The following is a 16,585-nucleotide window of genomic DNA, read 5'->3' on the forward strand; positions in this document are numbered from 1 at the left end:
TATCCAACTCAATCTTCGTTTCTTTTCTTCTTTAGGCCATTTGAAAGCATCCGAGAATGGCTTCTAACGATGAGTCTATGAACAATGATATCCAAATTGAGCAACATGTCAATGTTTGGTCGGTGCTTGTTTCTGACGATCGGTTTTGAACAATCATCTCCATCTCGAGAATTTTTTCTTTTCTATTTTAATTTCTGTTCATTGCATTATTATCTACTGCGTATTAAATTTTGAAAAACCTGAGGAATCATGTTTTCGGTAGAAATCAAAAACAGAATAGTTCGAACTAAACTGGGATTTAGTTCGAACCAATGATAGGGTTTTGGGTCGCCGCACTCTGCGTTTCTGTTATGTATGATTTTCTTGATGGTTGTCGAAGGTCTTTTTTTTTTTATGGCCGCCAGAGGCCGTTCTTTTTTTTTTTGTTCTGTTTACACTTTCGTTGATTGTTTTTCCCAGAATACACTTTCCTAATGTTTCTCCCTAATATCAAGGAAACATAATATATGCAAAGCAAATTACATGGGCTCCATAATTATCACACGTTAGTAAGTAAATAACCTAATTTGTTTGAAACTTGGCGAGATTTATATAATTCTCTTAGATTTATTTTCCAGCATTGTTCCTCACAACAACTTCCCTCCCACGTTTGAATCTGGGCACGATTTGATTTAGATTCAGATCCAACTAATTACCACATTGAGTCGACCCAATATATCTGTTTTCCTAGGTAGTTTCTCTAAGATTCATTTACCAGTTTTTGTTTCCTAAAAGCACAGCCATTTCGAAACAACTTTCCCTATCACAATTTGAAACTATAACCTTTCCCATTTTCAGATCCAAGCATACCCACAGTTTCTACTGTTTTAGGATCCGGTTGTATTGCCGGCACTCTTGTTTCTTCGTTTCTGGAGGTTAAGACCGCTAGAGGTATGTTCTGGTTTCATTTATGGTTTATTATCTCGATTTCATAGCTGCTTTAAGTAGCCTTCACTCGAGTCGTTCGTTGGACTTTGAGCTGCTCTGTTCTTTAGGGTTTTACTATTCCGTTGTACTTGTATATTGTCAGCATCCTGTTTTGGTCTAATAACTCTTGGGGGCATCAGCAGGGGCCCCGACTACGACTCGCCAAAACTCTAACAAAAGATGGCTTGACAGACCTCGGGTTATTATTCCTAACCGGGTCAATATGGTCAATCATATGACACTAGAGTGCAACCATATAGAAAGTCTCAGGAGTTCCCCACAGATCCCAGAAAGCAACCAGAGAGTCTAAACGACGCGTGATCTCAGGCTAACAAACAGTTTCCAACAATACTAGTCATTGCCAGTTCACCAGCCTATTAGAAGGTATCCAATATGGGGTTCTAAAAATCCCTCATACTGGCAAATTGATGAAGAGAACCTCCGAGCACATTCCGCAAATCATCTGCTTGAGCCAGAGCTCCAAAGACGATGATAGCTTCAATTCTCGGGGAATCTGTTGAAGGATAAACGAATGGGAATTGAAAGGGTATGATAAACGAAAGTGCGAGTAAGGGAAAGTTCGATAACCACATGATAGAATGAAAGTACGTGTTTGATTAATTGATGTGCAGGACCTAACAATGAACAAGATGACACGTATATATAGGAGTTTATAATGAAACCCTGGAGAATATATCGAAATCGGCTACGCCACAATATACGATATCGAGATAATATCAAAATAGGAAATTAACTCCTAACCAACCTATATATCGGAGAGATATATCTGACCTATTTATTCGAGATTACACGAGATATTGCATGAATATTTCATGCTTAATCAAGAATACTCGGCTGTCAAAGGAAATCCAAAATCTTTCACTGCCCCCTCTCGAGCTCACCTTCATATACATGTGTAAATGCATATAATTTCCATCATAGGCTCACCTTACTGGGCTTCTCCTCATTTGGGCTCCAAGAATTGGGCTGGACATATGAAACCTTGGGCCTTTTTCCTGACGAAGGCCTTTAATCAAACCGGCCTAGCCTACCATTGTCTTGGCCTGCCTCTTCAAATCTGATCCAATATTCTTCAAAACCAGGGAAAATTATCGAGATACCACGCACATGTCATGGCTCGACTATTTTCACGAATTATGAAAAATAGGTGTAAACGGACTGCTATATTTCTCTTTAGCATCAGGACGAACTCGTCCTTTCAAACACTCGACAGATCTCCAGAGTAATTTTATAGTCAACTGGTGCTAAAAGCATTACCCTCTTTGGAGCAAGCTGAATGGACCACGTGCACGTGGGTCAACCACTTGAAGCTTCAACAAGCGCCAATTTCGGAGGATGTAGGGCTCACAACCAAATATGATGTTGAGGCGCGCGTATTCCTCCCTAATATTTTATGTGTTAATTAGGCGCCACGCAAGAAATTTCAGCATCGTGTCCAGACCAAACTTCGTTTAAATATCACACATATATTCAAGAACTGACATGGGAGACCCGTGCTCGAATTTCTCAGCTTAAGTCTGCTAAAATTTGGCATGGCAGACCAAGTTGTTGACTCATGGGTAGGAAGGTGAAACTATTTTTTCATGACTCGATTATAGAATGAGAATAATTCTCGCCCAGTTGCAGGCTTGAATTACCCATGAAATACTTTCAGGCTTGTATTGTGTTTTTTGAAGACATTATGGGGACAAAAAAAATGTCTAATGCAATCAAATACCGTACTGAGTGAAAACTTAAGGAATGGTGCACATTTACTTACTCTATCTCTCTTTTGCGAGATTGATTAATGTGTTTGGCTAGAAAATATCAGAGCGGGGAACTTCTACGGTACAATTAAGGCATAGAGTCGCCACAGCTCCACTGATCGGATTGTTCCTCTTCTCTCTCACGTTCCTTCTTTCTTTCTGGGCGATTCAACAGGTGTTAAGCGGAATCACAATACCCATGGCGGCATCAGAGAATTTTCCCATATAGAATGATCGGAATTGATACTTTCTTCCGATCAGCTGTTATTGCAAGTCATTTACATTGGTTGCCCCAAAAGAAAAATTATACTAACTTGAGCTTTGCTCCTCAGCACAGGGAGAACACAGAAACTAAAGTTAAGGGAAGCGAGTTAACCTCATATTGATCCTTTCATCAATTGTTCAACATTAATTACTTTGCATATACCATTTCGAAGGGTGCATATACCACGGAATTTATTGAAAATATTGCAGAACGTAACATTTATGAAAACGAGGACGACCAAACTTACGAATCCGACCTACAACGGTAGTATTTGGAGCAACCGGGGCTATGGGGATTCGACTGGGAAGGGAGGCCACAGCCATCACTCTTGCTGTAAGCTTGGCCTCTGGCCCCACCGCCGCAGGTTGGCTGGTCCTTCCTGAGAGCCCCATACGACAGGTGCCGCGATTCCGCCATGAACCTTCTGCTCACCGCGGAATCAAACACGAACTCCGTGGCGAGCTCGTGGCACTCCGCTATCGAGCCATTGCACGTGGCTGTGTCTGCGTACGTCGTCCTAGAGTATGAGACAAGTAGGTGAAGGACGAAGAAGACGATGAGGAAGTTGCACTGTAGGAAGAAGGTGTTGTGTTTGCTCATAGTTCTCCTCTTGTTCTTTCTTCCTTTAGCGGGCTCTCTGCTCTCTCTGGCCTATGAAGAGCACTTGGAATTTTGGTGGAAGCGTGCAAAAAGGTATAAAAACACTCCGCACCTCACCAAACATGTCATGATGGAACTTGGAAGTGCTTGAATAATATTATAAGCTTTCGCATTTAGGTTATCATGTGGAAAGAAATCAATGACAATCACTACACTTGTGCTTTGGGAACGGTAGGGATCACATTCTTAGCTTTATATTTATTCGGCGACACCACCTCTTTCAAATTCAATGATCTATTAGGACATGGAGAATTGGAATTTAGTGAAGCAGTAATTGGGATGGCATCGGTGCGGATATGGTGCAAATATCACGAGAACTGCAACCGCACCATGGTCTAAAACTACACACCGTATCTGAACCACATCTGCCGCGGTTTTGAAGATTGAAAACTACATCTATACCATCAAAAAATCACGATTATCCACAGCGTATCACCCTGCACCGCGAAATTAAATTAAATAAAAATCAAGAAAAACATAACAGTTAAAGAAATAAATACAATAAAAACTTAATAAATAAATAAATAAAATTCATAAATTAGTATTTTATCTCTGTAATTTTATTAGTTTTTTATTAAATTGATTAAGAAAACAAGTGAGATTGAGATTGGACTTGGAAAATGGGTTGAAATATAGTCTAGTTTATATGTATAGAAACACAAAGTTACGGGGCGATTTTTTAACCAGGACCATATCCTTTCCTTTCAGACTATTCGCTTTTTTTAATCAGAAATATAGTCTAGTTTAGGTGGCACACCGCTTAAGTTTCATAAAAAAAACACTAAAGGAAAATTGAGCTAGTTTCATGGTGAGCCCTCTCCTTACATATATGGACGCTACTCGTGGACAAAATAATATTAAAAATAATAAATAATAAAAAAGAAAACAGAGGGAGGAAAGGGGTGTGTGTTTATGTGTGCGTGCGCGGGTCTTTATGTATCTTGTGATCGTGCTGCATTTCATCATATTAAAAATGTGATACGGTAATTGCAATAGAGAGAACACGGCCACGATTGAATTGACCAGTTCAATAGGATAGTTTATGATTGTACAAGCACATAATTTTCAAACATTTTTCAAATGTAGTATGTATTTTAAAATTTTAACTGTAAATCACTATGTAATGTGTATATTAGTTCCAAATCTAGCATCCTAGCAATCTTCGTGAAACTTGGACAAAATTCCCCGCGAAGGGGGGGGGGGGGGGGGGGTGGGGGAAGAATCTGAACTTCCACTGTCGGCCCTTCCCCAGCGGGGGGTGCTTTCCACGGCCGGCGTTCGAGTTTGTAGCCACCAACTCCCAATGTGAGGCGCTAGTGTGCCCAGAACTTGCCAGCGACGTCATCCATTGGGGGTGGTGGCCATCGAGGGCTGCTACTCTCGAATTTTAAGCCAAAAAAAATACTATTAATTAATTAATTAATTTTGATTGTATCACTATTATTATTGTCCTTATCATCATCATCATTAGGATACATGCTGTAGCTATGTAAATTAGTTAAAACTTGCCTAGGCATGTTGAGGACGTAAATAGTCGATGCAAAAATCACACTGCTAACTCATCGGGGAATACGCAACTCTGAGAGTGCTTAGAGCACCTTCTCCTGCAGACTTCACAATGTACGGAACTCCTATATACTTATAAGCTAAGTTTTAATATTGAAGAGACAAGGTGGACCCCCTCAATCTTCTATTCACTTGTACCCATCTGCTTATATCATATACGAAAAAATATATGTCAAATTTTGTGTCAATTTTATTACCTTATAAAATTACACTATATAAAATATCATTTTGAGTGTAGCAATCATAACATAACATTTTGATTTTGTGTCAATTTTATCATAACCTTTTAAAATTACACAATATAATACATCGTTTAGAATGTAATGTCAATTATAACATAACGTCAAATTTTTCATAAAAATTAAATGAAAGGCTGATGTGACGCACTTGTGGATGAATAATGAACCTAAACTCTTGCCTCAAAAGCGTCTAATGCCATTTTTCCCACCTGACTCCCTCATCATCAATATCTGAATCTCGTCCTGCCTGTTGACACATCTTTCGCATTACTGCAACCGTAAATTTCTCTTCAGTTGAACACTTTGTCCTTTCTTCCCTGCTCTTCACCCACGTGCTTATCAATCTCTCTCTTCACATTTCTCCCGCTTTTATTCCCATAAAAGAAAACGAAGTAAGGTTTGCATTTCATTTGGTAGGTATGAGCTTCCCTTTTTTCTAATAGGTTTTCATCTATTATTTACTATATGAACCGTAATAAGTTCAATATGTGATTTTTTTTCATTATATTAATGGTGTGGTTATTTTTAGAAAAATCAATTCCATATGTGAATTGGCATGAATGAGACTCGGGTATTGATGGTGAAGAAGTTTGGTGGGTAAAAAGGCATCATATGGGTCGGAATATAAGTTATTCAACATGTAACAAGAGTCTGGACTTATTATTCATTCACATGTGCCACACATCAACCTTCCGTTTAATTTTCATGAAAAATTTAACATCATACTATAATTGACACTATATACTAAACGATATGTTATATAATGTAATTTTAAAAGGTTGCGATAAAATTGATATAAAAGTAAAATATTATTGAATCGTATATATTTTCCCCTATCATATAAATGCTTAGGTAAGCAGTGACATCATCATCCCTCCATAAATTCTAAGGTCCATACGATTATAGGCCTTTGAAGTTTAGGTGTTGACAATATTTGTCCACTTGTGGGAGAATTTCTTCCAATGAGGTCCCACATGTGTACATTTTATTATTTTGTTTAATCTACAGTCCGGATGGACGCATTATACAGAGAAAATACCGAAAGGGTATTAAAGCGTGTCCGGATGTACCAAAAGGTTCATAATGCAAAATATAATGAAAAATCGGGAGATGAAAAGCAATTAAAATGGTAGAAGCTAGAGTCCCAATTTTCGGCTATAAGAGAGGTGTACGAATTTTGTATATGAAATAGAAATTATAATAGCTAATAAAAGAGTATGAACAATCATATCATGAGTGTCGAATACTGAATCTCTTATAATTATCAAGTCAGATTATATGTCACTGTACTATACTGTTTAATAAGGAAGAATCCCATTAAAGAATCAATTGAATAACTTTTTAGTTTCAAATCGATGATGAAGTTATTTCATCAAATCATCTTAGATTTCTTTTCTTTTTTTTGGTGGGAAGATGGTCATCCTTCTTAGTTGCTAAGTAAGAAAGCCGCAATAGAAATTGAACGTGACGAACTCCAAGGAATCTGCATTTCATGATGCGCGTTGTATCCGTGTAATTCTCTCTCACATGGCACCGCCGTATAGATGGGGAAGCGTGGACGACACGACATTCACCCTATCCTATATATCAATCAATCATCTATTATAAATAGAGCATTGGTTAACACAGGTTCTCCTCGCTAGTAATCAATTGTTCTGGTCCCATCCTTACGTTTCCTCTCAGAGAACATTGCAGTATAAACATCACGCAAATCAGGACTTAGACGATGAGGATGCCTCATCAAGGACACCACCATAACCATCAGCATCACGAGCACCTTCCCCATGGCGAAGGACATGTAGGGCGTCGTGGATGTGTGCGTCATATGCACAGCTGGGGTCATCGTGTAAGGCTCCGCCAACATTTTGGCCTGGGGAGCCACGGCAGGCACCGTCATCACTTCAGGCACGGAGCTGGGGATGTTTTTCAGGGGCAGCTCATGCACAGTACCCATGGACATGCGGGGAGACATCATCACGGCCACGGGCATCACGGACATGGACTTGGTAGAGGACACGGTCATGGACATGGACATGGGCATGGGCATGGACGTGGGCATGGGCGTGGACGTGGGCATGGGCGTGGGCGTGGGCGTGGGCATGAGCATGGGCATGGACGTATGCAAGGAAATGGGACATCATTAGTCCTGGTAGAGACATGAAATCTCTGGGTATAGACATCGACCTTTAAATATAGCAGTACGATCCACTTGGACTTGAATGATGAACTACTGCTCCTTCAAGATCACAGCCAGTGGATCCATATACCGTACTTTTTCCCTTTTGATCAAGACGCGGGATCAATCGAGTTGGATTTGATCATCTCGCGGAGGTCCTTCTTAGTGGACAGAGAAAAGATGAGAGCACTGGCGTACTGCTTGGTTTGGAGAGTAATCGGCCTATAGTTGCCGGAGAAGTCTGTGTTGAGCTGGACGGATGTATGTTGAAAATAATTCAAGAAGATTGCTCATGTGCAGTAATTTTCTGGATGGTGTGATTATGGGTGTTCTTAATCTATTGATTGAGATTCTAGCTACTGGCTTGACCACATATGTAATAATTTTATTCTGTATGCATGGTAATTGAATTTTTATGCTTGACATATGAATATGTCAATATAATTCAACCTCCTGCATAATTCGTTCATGGATCGCTCATTTTTCTCTTTTACGGCCAGAGTAAGATTTTATCTGGTTAATTACACGTGAGAAGGATAAAGATACGCAAAAGATGATAATGTAGAATTCCGATAAGACGATGTATCCAACGGAGTCCTGAGGACACGTTAAGACCCAACAACAAAAATAAATTGTGACTTAATCACGTAAACTTATATATGGCTGGGCTTCTCCGCAATTGAGCTCCATGAATTGGGCTGAACATATGAAACCTTGGGCCTTCTTCCTGACTAAAGCCTTTAATCAAACCGGCTTAGCCCACCATAGTCTCGGCCTGCCTCTTCAAATCTGATCCAATATTTCTCCAAAATCTGGGAAAATTATTGAGATACCGTACACATGTCACGGCTCGACTATTTTCACGAATTACGAAAAATAGGTGTAAACAGGTGGCTATATTTCTCTTGAACATTAGGACGAACTCGTCCATTCAAACCCTCGAGAGTTCTCTGAAGTAATTTTATAGTCTTTTTTTTTTTTTATATCGATGGTGTCTGGCGCCGTAGCAACCGACTAGTCAACCGGGCGATATATTGTACGGCCTGAGCTCCGCTAATTAAACCCCAGATGCCGACTCTTGAGAGAATCGAACCCTGAATCTGACTTACTATTTGTTATCAACTTACCAGCGGATCCAACCGTCGAAGTAATTTTATAGTCAACTGGTGCTAAAAGCATTACTCTCTTTGGAGCAAGCTGAATGGACCACGTGCACGTGGGTCAACCACTTGAGGCTTCAACAGCCGCCAATTTCGGAGGTTGTAGGGATCACAACCCAATATGATGTTGTTGAGGGGCGCGCATTTTCCTTCAAGCATGAAATTTCAGCATTGTGTCCAGACCAAACTTTGTTTAAAGATCACACATATATATTCAAGAACTGACATGGGAGACCCATGCTCGAATTTCTCAGCTTAGGCCTGCGAAAATTTGGCACTGTGGACCAAGTTGTTGACTCATGGGTAGGAAGGTGAAACTATTTTTTCATGACTCGATTATAGAATGAGAATAATTCTCGCCCAGTTGCAGGCTTGAATTACACATGAAATACTTTTAGGCTTGTATTGTGTTTTTTGAAGACATTATGGGGACAAAAAAAATGTCTAATGCAATCAAATACCGTACTGAGCGAAAACTTAAAGAATGGTGCACATTTACTAACTCGATCTCTCTTTTGCGAGGTTGATTAATGTGTTTGGCTAGAAAATATCAGAGCGGGGAACTTCTACGGTACAATTAAGGGATAGAGTCGCCGCAGCTCCACTGATCGGATTGTTCCTCCTCTCTCACACGTTCTTTCTTTCTTTCTGGGCGATTCAACTGGTGTTAAGCAGAATCACAGTACCCATGGTGGCATCAGAGAATTTTCCCATATAGAATGATCAGAATTGATACTTTCGTCCGATCAGCTGTTATTGCGAGTCATTTACATTGGTTGCCCCAAAAGAAAAATTAAACTAATTTGAGCTTTGCTCCTCAACACAGGGAGAACACAGAAACTAAAGTTAAGGGAAGTGAGTTAACCTCATATTGATCCTTTCATTAATTGTTCAACATTAATTACTTTGCATATACCATTTCGAAGGGTGCATATACCACGGAATTTATTGAAAATATTGCAGAACGTAACATTTATGAAAACGAGGACGACCAAACTTACGAATCCGACCTACAACGGTAGTATTTGGAGCAACCGGGGCTATGGGGATTCGACTGGGAAGGGAGGCCACAGCCATCACTCTTGCTGTAAGCTTGGCCTCTGGCCCCACCGCCGCAGGTTGGCTGGTCCTTCCTGAGAGCCCCATACGACAGGTGCCGCGATTCCTCCATGAACCTTCTGCTCACCTCGGAATCAAACTCAAATTCCGTGGCCAGCTCATCGCACTCCGCTATCGAGCCCCTGCACGTGGCGGTGTCTGCGTACGTCGTCCTCGAGTAGGAGACAGGGAGGTGAAGGACGAGGAAGACGATCAGGAAGTTGTACTGTAGGAAGAAGGTGTTGTGTTTGCTCATAGTTATCTTGTTCTTTCTTCCTTTAGCGGGCTCTCTGCGGTCCCTGACCTATGAAGAGCATTTGGAATTTTGGTGGAAGCGTGCAAAAAATATAAAAACACTCCGCACCTCACAAACATGTCATGATGGAACTTGGAAGTGCTTGAATAATATTATAAGCTTTCACATTTAGGTTATCACGTGGAAAGAAGTCAACGACAATCACTCCACTTGGGCTTTTGAACGGCAGGGATCACATTTTTAGCTTTATATTTATTCGGTGAGACCACCTCTTTCAAATTCAATGATTTATTAGGATATGGAGAATTGGAGTTTAGTGCAGCGGTAGTAAGGATGGCAGTGGTGTGGATATGGTGCGGATATCACGAGAATCGCAATCGCACTGTGATCTAAAACTGCACACCTTATGAACACTACATCCGCCGCTGTTTTGAAAATTGGAAACCACATCCGCACCATAAAGAAATCACGGTTGTCCGCACCGCATTGCACCGCACCACAAAATTAGATTAAATAAAAATCAAGAAAAACATAACAGTTAAAGAAATAAATAAAATAAAAACCTATTAAATAAAAATGATTCATAAATTAGTATTCTATCTATTTAATTTTATTTTATTTATTAAATTGATTAAGAAAACAAGTGAGACTGAAATTTGGGCTTGAAAAATGGGTTGAAAACAATTTATATGTATAGAAACATAAAGTTGTCGTGCGGTTTTTTTCATCAAAACCATATCCCCTCAGACTATTCACCAAAATTGAGACCTCGAAATGGAATCTCACTCTTCTTCCTTTTTTTTCTTTTTGTTTGTTTTAAATTTTTTAATTTCATTTTTAAATTTAGTGATGTGGTATTAGCACAGAACATTTGACGAAAAAATTGACAGAGATCGAGATCGCGCTAAATTTGGAGTAAATATAAAATGTATGGATTTTACGAAAAATTAAAAGTATGTCCTAAACTAGGGGCATGCACAAGTACCGGGTATACTCGGAATCGGTCGGAATCTACCTGTTAGGGTAGGATTCGGGTAACTTGTATTGATAATAGGGTAGGGTCCGGCTATTAAAATTAGGAACCGGTAAAAACAGGTTCCGATTCCCGTTCCTCCATATAGGGTACCCAAACCGGAATCGGAACAAATAATTTTTCCTAATTATATTCAAATATATTTCTCCTTTTTGTGTTACCCTCTTTCCCTCTATGTCTCTCTCTCGGTGGAAGCTTCATATTCCTTATTGTCGGCAGCTTTGGTTCCACAACGATCGGTGTGTCCTCGGTGAGGCCTGATCGTATTACGGATGTTTAGTTTTGTGAATTGATTGATGAGACATATTACTCTTTATTGTAGATATATTGTAAATTAATCTAAATTTATGTCGACATTCTATTTTGTGTAATTATTAATTGTGGATGACACATTTTTAATTTTATTTAGTGAGACAAAAAAAATTTATAAGTTTCAACAGGGTACCCCGAACATGTGGTATAATACAGGTTTTGGATAGGTTATAGTTCCAGAACTTAACAGGGTATTGTTCGGTTTCAAAATCTTAGAACTTGTTCCTTACATAGTAGGGTCTAGATAAAGTGAAAAAAACAGGATATCCGGACCCAAACACCCCTACCCTAAACCTGAGAAAAATTGAACGTATTTAGATGGGAATAAAAAGGGGAGGAGTAATAAAAGGGAACGGGAATAATTCAGTACTACGTCTTGCTGTCTCTTCGTTTTGATGAGTCCTGCCAGTTTAAAAGCATTATGTGCGTTGATTTCATCAAAGAAACATGTTTTTAGCTCGAGAAATACCTTAATTTATAGCCAGTAAATTGTTTGCACACTTCACTGACATCATATGATCACACAATTTTTCATTTGTAGCCAAAGATAGAGGGCTATGCGTCAATTCGAGGGTGGCACAACACTTCGTACTGTGTTTTTCCAATCATAGTAATGACATGACAGGGTACATAAATAATAAATATCACTTCTTGGGTGACTCCTCCCCAACAAGGGAAAAGTGACAGTCTTTTTTTTTCTTTTCCTTTTTAAATGAGTAATGATAATAAAAAAGTTTTTTTTTCCATTCATAAGAAATGTTCATAAACTTAATACAATAAAATATAAATCATAACAATTAATAAAGTGATACAAATAGTTTCATTAGGTATCGAATTAGGAATCTCTTAGTAAAAAAATTTACAATGACAAAAAAAAACAACAGTTTCTAGTTTTTCAATGAAAAGAACATAATTTCATTTCATGAATTGGAACCCAAACCTTAAACTTGAAGACTTTCAGTTTGAAGAGAATCGAGTGAGTAACTTATATAAACATTATTAAACGAAAATAAATAGAATAATAAAAAAGGAACTGGCATGCATATTCTTATATCTTAGTACCTACGGCGGCGTCCAACGCCATTTCGCCTACAATCGTAATCCATGCGTCCTTTGCCTTCTCATAAGTTTTGATGTATACTCATCTACACAGATAGTGACCTTGAGATGCTTCTTAAGCTACAAACGCAAATTAATTATTTTGGAGTTTGTAAGGGAAGACCGCTTCCTTTGGAAGAAAAGAGAAGACGGATTTACGAACAAGTCAAAAGTACGTCAATGAACGCACTTGCAATATTAGCATGGAAAATCGTTCCAAATAAGCTAACAACAACCTCCACCTGCATGAAACACAAATTATCATGCACGTAATTTAGAAATATTTTTTATGTTAAGCAGGCAACTTTTAGTCCAAGTAGGTCCCATTTCTATTTCTTGTTATTGTAGTTCTTACAAAGGATACATTGATAATATAAGCATTAATTTGCCAAGCATTTCTAGTAGGTTGATTAGTTATGCTAAAAGCCTGACGAGGGTGGTAAGCAAAGTAGCCTGAAAAATAGAATGAGGTTATGAAGGATGAAATATTAAAAGTAACATATTAAAGCTCAATGAATAAGCAACCTATGTCCAATTCGTAAACCAAAGATTCATTTTAAAGAGCGACGTAAGAAAACAAAGGAAGCACATAAACCGGGGAGCCGAGATACAGTATTACATTTTCTAAGGATCATTGGCCGTGTAACTCTAAAAAAGGATGCCACCATGAGATCAAATGCCATTGCAAGAAAATGGATTACTTATGTTCAAAGTACAGTGACAATAAGTAACGAAATATGGAAAGCACAACGAGGTTATATGGTGTTGATAATCTAAATCACTAGTAAGTAACGTAACCTGAAAAATATAATGAGGTTATAAACGGTTAAATTAATAATCTGAATAAAATTAAACTCAATATATCAGAAGCCAGTCTCCAATTCATTACCGTCATCTTTATTATATTATCTAATATAAAAGTTTTAGATTAAGGGGAAAAAAAAAGAATGAGACCATACCTCCTTCCTCTTATCTCATTTGCTTTTGACCTTAATAAAGTCTATAAGTGAAAAACTTATAATTAGTTATCTGCGGTAATTGTTTTTAATATCAACGTATAAGCTTTCCCTGTTGTATAATCTAAAAGAAGTAGAGAACTTACTCAAATGCTCATAAACAGCCAACAAATGCTCAAAAAGGCAGGACATGTAACCACTGGAAAAAGCTTGAGTAACGACCAGGACGACTGCCTGATGCAATCTATTAAGCACAATCACTGTACTTTGTATGCATGCCTTGAATAAACAAAAGCGGAAAAAGCTTGTTCAACATCAAAAGACTTTTATAGTCATGGTTCCATTATTAATCTGAAATCAATCTTCACTTCCTGGGACCCAAAACTACCAGACAATAACTGAAGCCAAAAGATACATTAAATTCTTAACAATCTCAAACCATCTCGACATGCAAAAAACCAAGAAAATTAGCATAATATGGAATTAGAAGCCCATGTAAAGATCAGATGGGTCTCCATAATTCTTGGTTTCATGATCAATCTCAACAATATTCAGCTCCTTGGATCCATATCCAAATGTCACTGAATGATAACTGTGCAAAATGCACAGAATTGTTGATAGCTTAATTTCCTTGCATTAAACTCATTACTTCCCAAGGCTTCTATTCAGTAACTGGTGGGCAAAAACGAAACTTTCCTATGATAAGGATATAATGAAGGTTGCAAGCATACATTGATATTGCAACCCAAAAAGTGCTGGAAATGCAATGTAAGTATAAAATTAAAAAAAATTACCACATAAATTCATCGCAGGACAAGTCCATTAGATACATTACACGTCTAATTTGATTTAAATGAATCAGCAGGGCAAGTCCATTGCTTCGTACCATATGAAGATCTAAAGTCATTCTAATGGCAGATAATAATTTATCCATTTATCGATAATTACAAAAAATATTACTGCCAAACTAACATAAAACTTCATTGAGATCAATAAATGGAATTTTCCATAAGGCAGCTTCAAGGCTTCTTGGATCAGTACCCCTAACATAATCATACCAATGGTTTCTTCCTCATAAATACTCTCAAACCTCCTGAAGTTAAGAGATTTGGCAAATGGAATCGTTTGCAATCTAATACACTATAAACATGTTTATCTAACCAAAAGAATTGCCTTAACGATAAATCATAAAAGTACCTGCTTGGTTTCAAAAGGATTCATGTAAGTGAGAGAATTTGATGTACCTCTGCTTCTTTGAATCCTTTTATCATGCATCATATGGGTGTGTAGTTTTTTTCTGCGTCAAATTGAGAATATAATTCTTCGTAAGGATACAAATATGTAAATCTAAGAAATAACAACATCAAATTGATCAATTACCTCTGCAATTAGAAATTCAAGCAGCCCATCTAAGGTGGTGTTTGATAAATTAAATGCTTAAAAATTAAACACTTAATTAGTTAAAGGAATAAATGTATTGGAAGAGGGGAGGAATGAATAAGGATGAAAGAAGTTTTATGAGGGATAAAGACTAAAGAGTATCAATAAGTGAACAAATGACTTATTTCATTAAATCAAAATTTTCTACTTATTTTATTAAGTGTTTTTTTACTTAATGATTAATTAGTTTAGATCATCATTTATAATATTTTCTTTTTTTTTTTTACATTCTTTTTTTCTTAACTTGTAACTAACTGACAGAGCACCAAACGCTCGGATACATAAACCAACCATCTTGCCAATAAAATAATCACTTAAACCAGCAAACCAGAATTGTAGGGGAATGTCTCCATTTGGAGGGCAAGGCGAAGTGACCGGCTATGGCTACCGAATGGCCTGGGAAGCAGAGCAGCCGGGTGAGGCCAGCAAGATAGAGGGAGAGAGAGAGAGCCAGCAAAAGAGAGGAGAGAGGGAGGGAGCAGTTCTGTTCTTGTATTTATTGATCGAGCGAACAGTTATCAAAAGATCCAAAGGAGACGTTTTTGTGCGAAAGGGTTTAATGGGGCAAGGGTAGATCTGATTAGGCCTACATAGGATAAGAGGGAAGACAGAGGAAGTTGGGAGCGAAGAGTGGCAATTTGGGTGCGGAAAGAGAACGGTTGTATTTTAGGAAGAGGCAGGGGCAATTTCAGAATTATGAAAATATGGGATTAGATAGGGTAGATCATCGACAAATTTTTCAATATTTTTTCATGATTTTAAATAGAACAATGTTTTGCTCTAGTGAAATTAAACCCAAACTCTATTGATTACAATCGAGAATGTGTACAACTACATTATACCTTCTTTCTCGTAAGCATACATACTTAATTGCTAAGAAAGCAGCAATATCGATAGCTATTTAAATTCCAATGCGAGTTGAATCCGTGTAAATTCTTTCATGCTGCAGCGCCTCATAGATGGGAAAAGAGTTGGCTAAACATTCATCCTATCAATCAACCATTATAAATAAAGCATCAGGAACGAGAAGTTTTCCTCATAGATAATCAAACAATCTGCTCACTTATAGGCGATTTCACTAAGAAAATATCCTAATACAAACATTAAGCAATTCAGCAAGGCGTGGACGATGAAGAGGTCTCCTCATCAAGGGCACAACCACTACTATTACCATCACAATCTTCGTCATCAGCAGGGTGAAGGACATGTAGGGCATCACGGTCATGGGCATCGTATTCACGACTGCGGTTAGCATGTCCGCAGGTTCGAATGGCATTACGGTCTAGGAAACCATATCGAGCACCATCATCAGCTGGGGCACCACATATAGGAGGTTCTTTTGGGGCAACTCATGCACTGTCCCCATGGAGATGCAGTTGGACTACAACTTCACGGTTATGGGCATCACAGCCATCATGGGCATGGACTTAGGGGAGGTCATGGTCTTAATTAATGGAGGACATGGTGATGGAAGAACTCACTTTCATCAACACGGGCATGGGCATGGACATCATCGTCCATGCTAACCTAGAGAGAAAATCTCGGTCATCATAGCACTAGAAGTAATCCAATTGTCGTACTTGAATAAATGATA

The 16,585-nt window shown here is 38.3% G+C and overlaps 1 protein-coding gene and 1 long non-coding RNA gene across 2 annotated transcripts; both read right to left on the reverse strand.

Moving 5' to 3' along the window:
• Positions 1–1,561: 1,561 nt before the first annotated feature.
• LOC116212994 lies at positions 1,562–3,818 on the reverse strand. Its single transcript, XR_004157977.1, has 2 exons — positions 2,747–3,818; positions 1,562–2,370 (listed from the first exon to the last, which is right to left on the reverse strand). It is a non-coding gene; the product is annotated as an uncharacterized LOC116212994 (long non-coding RNA).
• Positions 3,819–9,511: 5,693 nt separating this feature from the next.
• LOC116213160 (protein RALF-like 32) lies at positions 9,512–10,268 on the reverse strand. The gene has a single exon (XM_031548001.1). The coding sequence runs from the start codon at positions 10,150–10,152 to the stop codon at positions 9,796–9,798; it is 357 nt and encodes a 118-aa protein (XP_031403861.1). The 5' UTR covers positions 10,153–10,268; the 3' UTR covers positions 9,512–9,795.
• Between the last annotated feature and the right edge of the window lie 6,317 nt (positions 10,269–16,585).

Source organism: Punica granatum, chromosome 7 (assembly GCF_007655135.1).
Source record: "Punica granatum isolate Tunisia-2019 chromosome 7, ASM765513v2, whole genome shotgun sequence".
NCBI lineage: Eukaryota > Viridiplantae > Streptophyta > Magnoliopsida > Myrtales > Lythraceae > Punica > Punica granatum.

Excerpts from the sequence above, each read along its gene's own strand:
- LOC116213160 (XM_031548001.1), bottom strand. The coding sequence starts at position 10,152 with ATGAGCAAACACAACACCTTCTTCCTACAGTACAACTTCCTGATCGTC.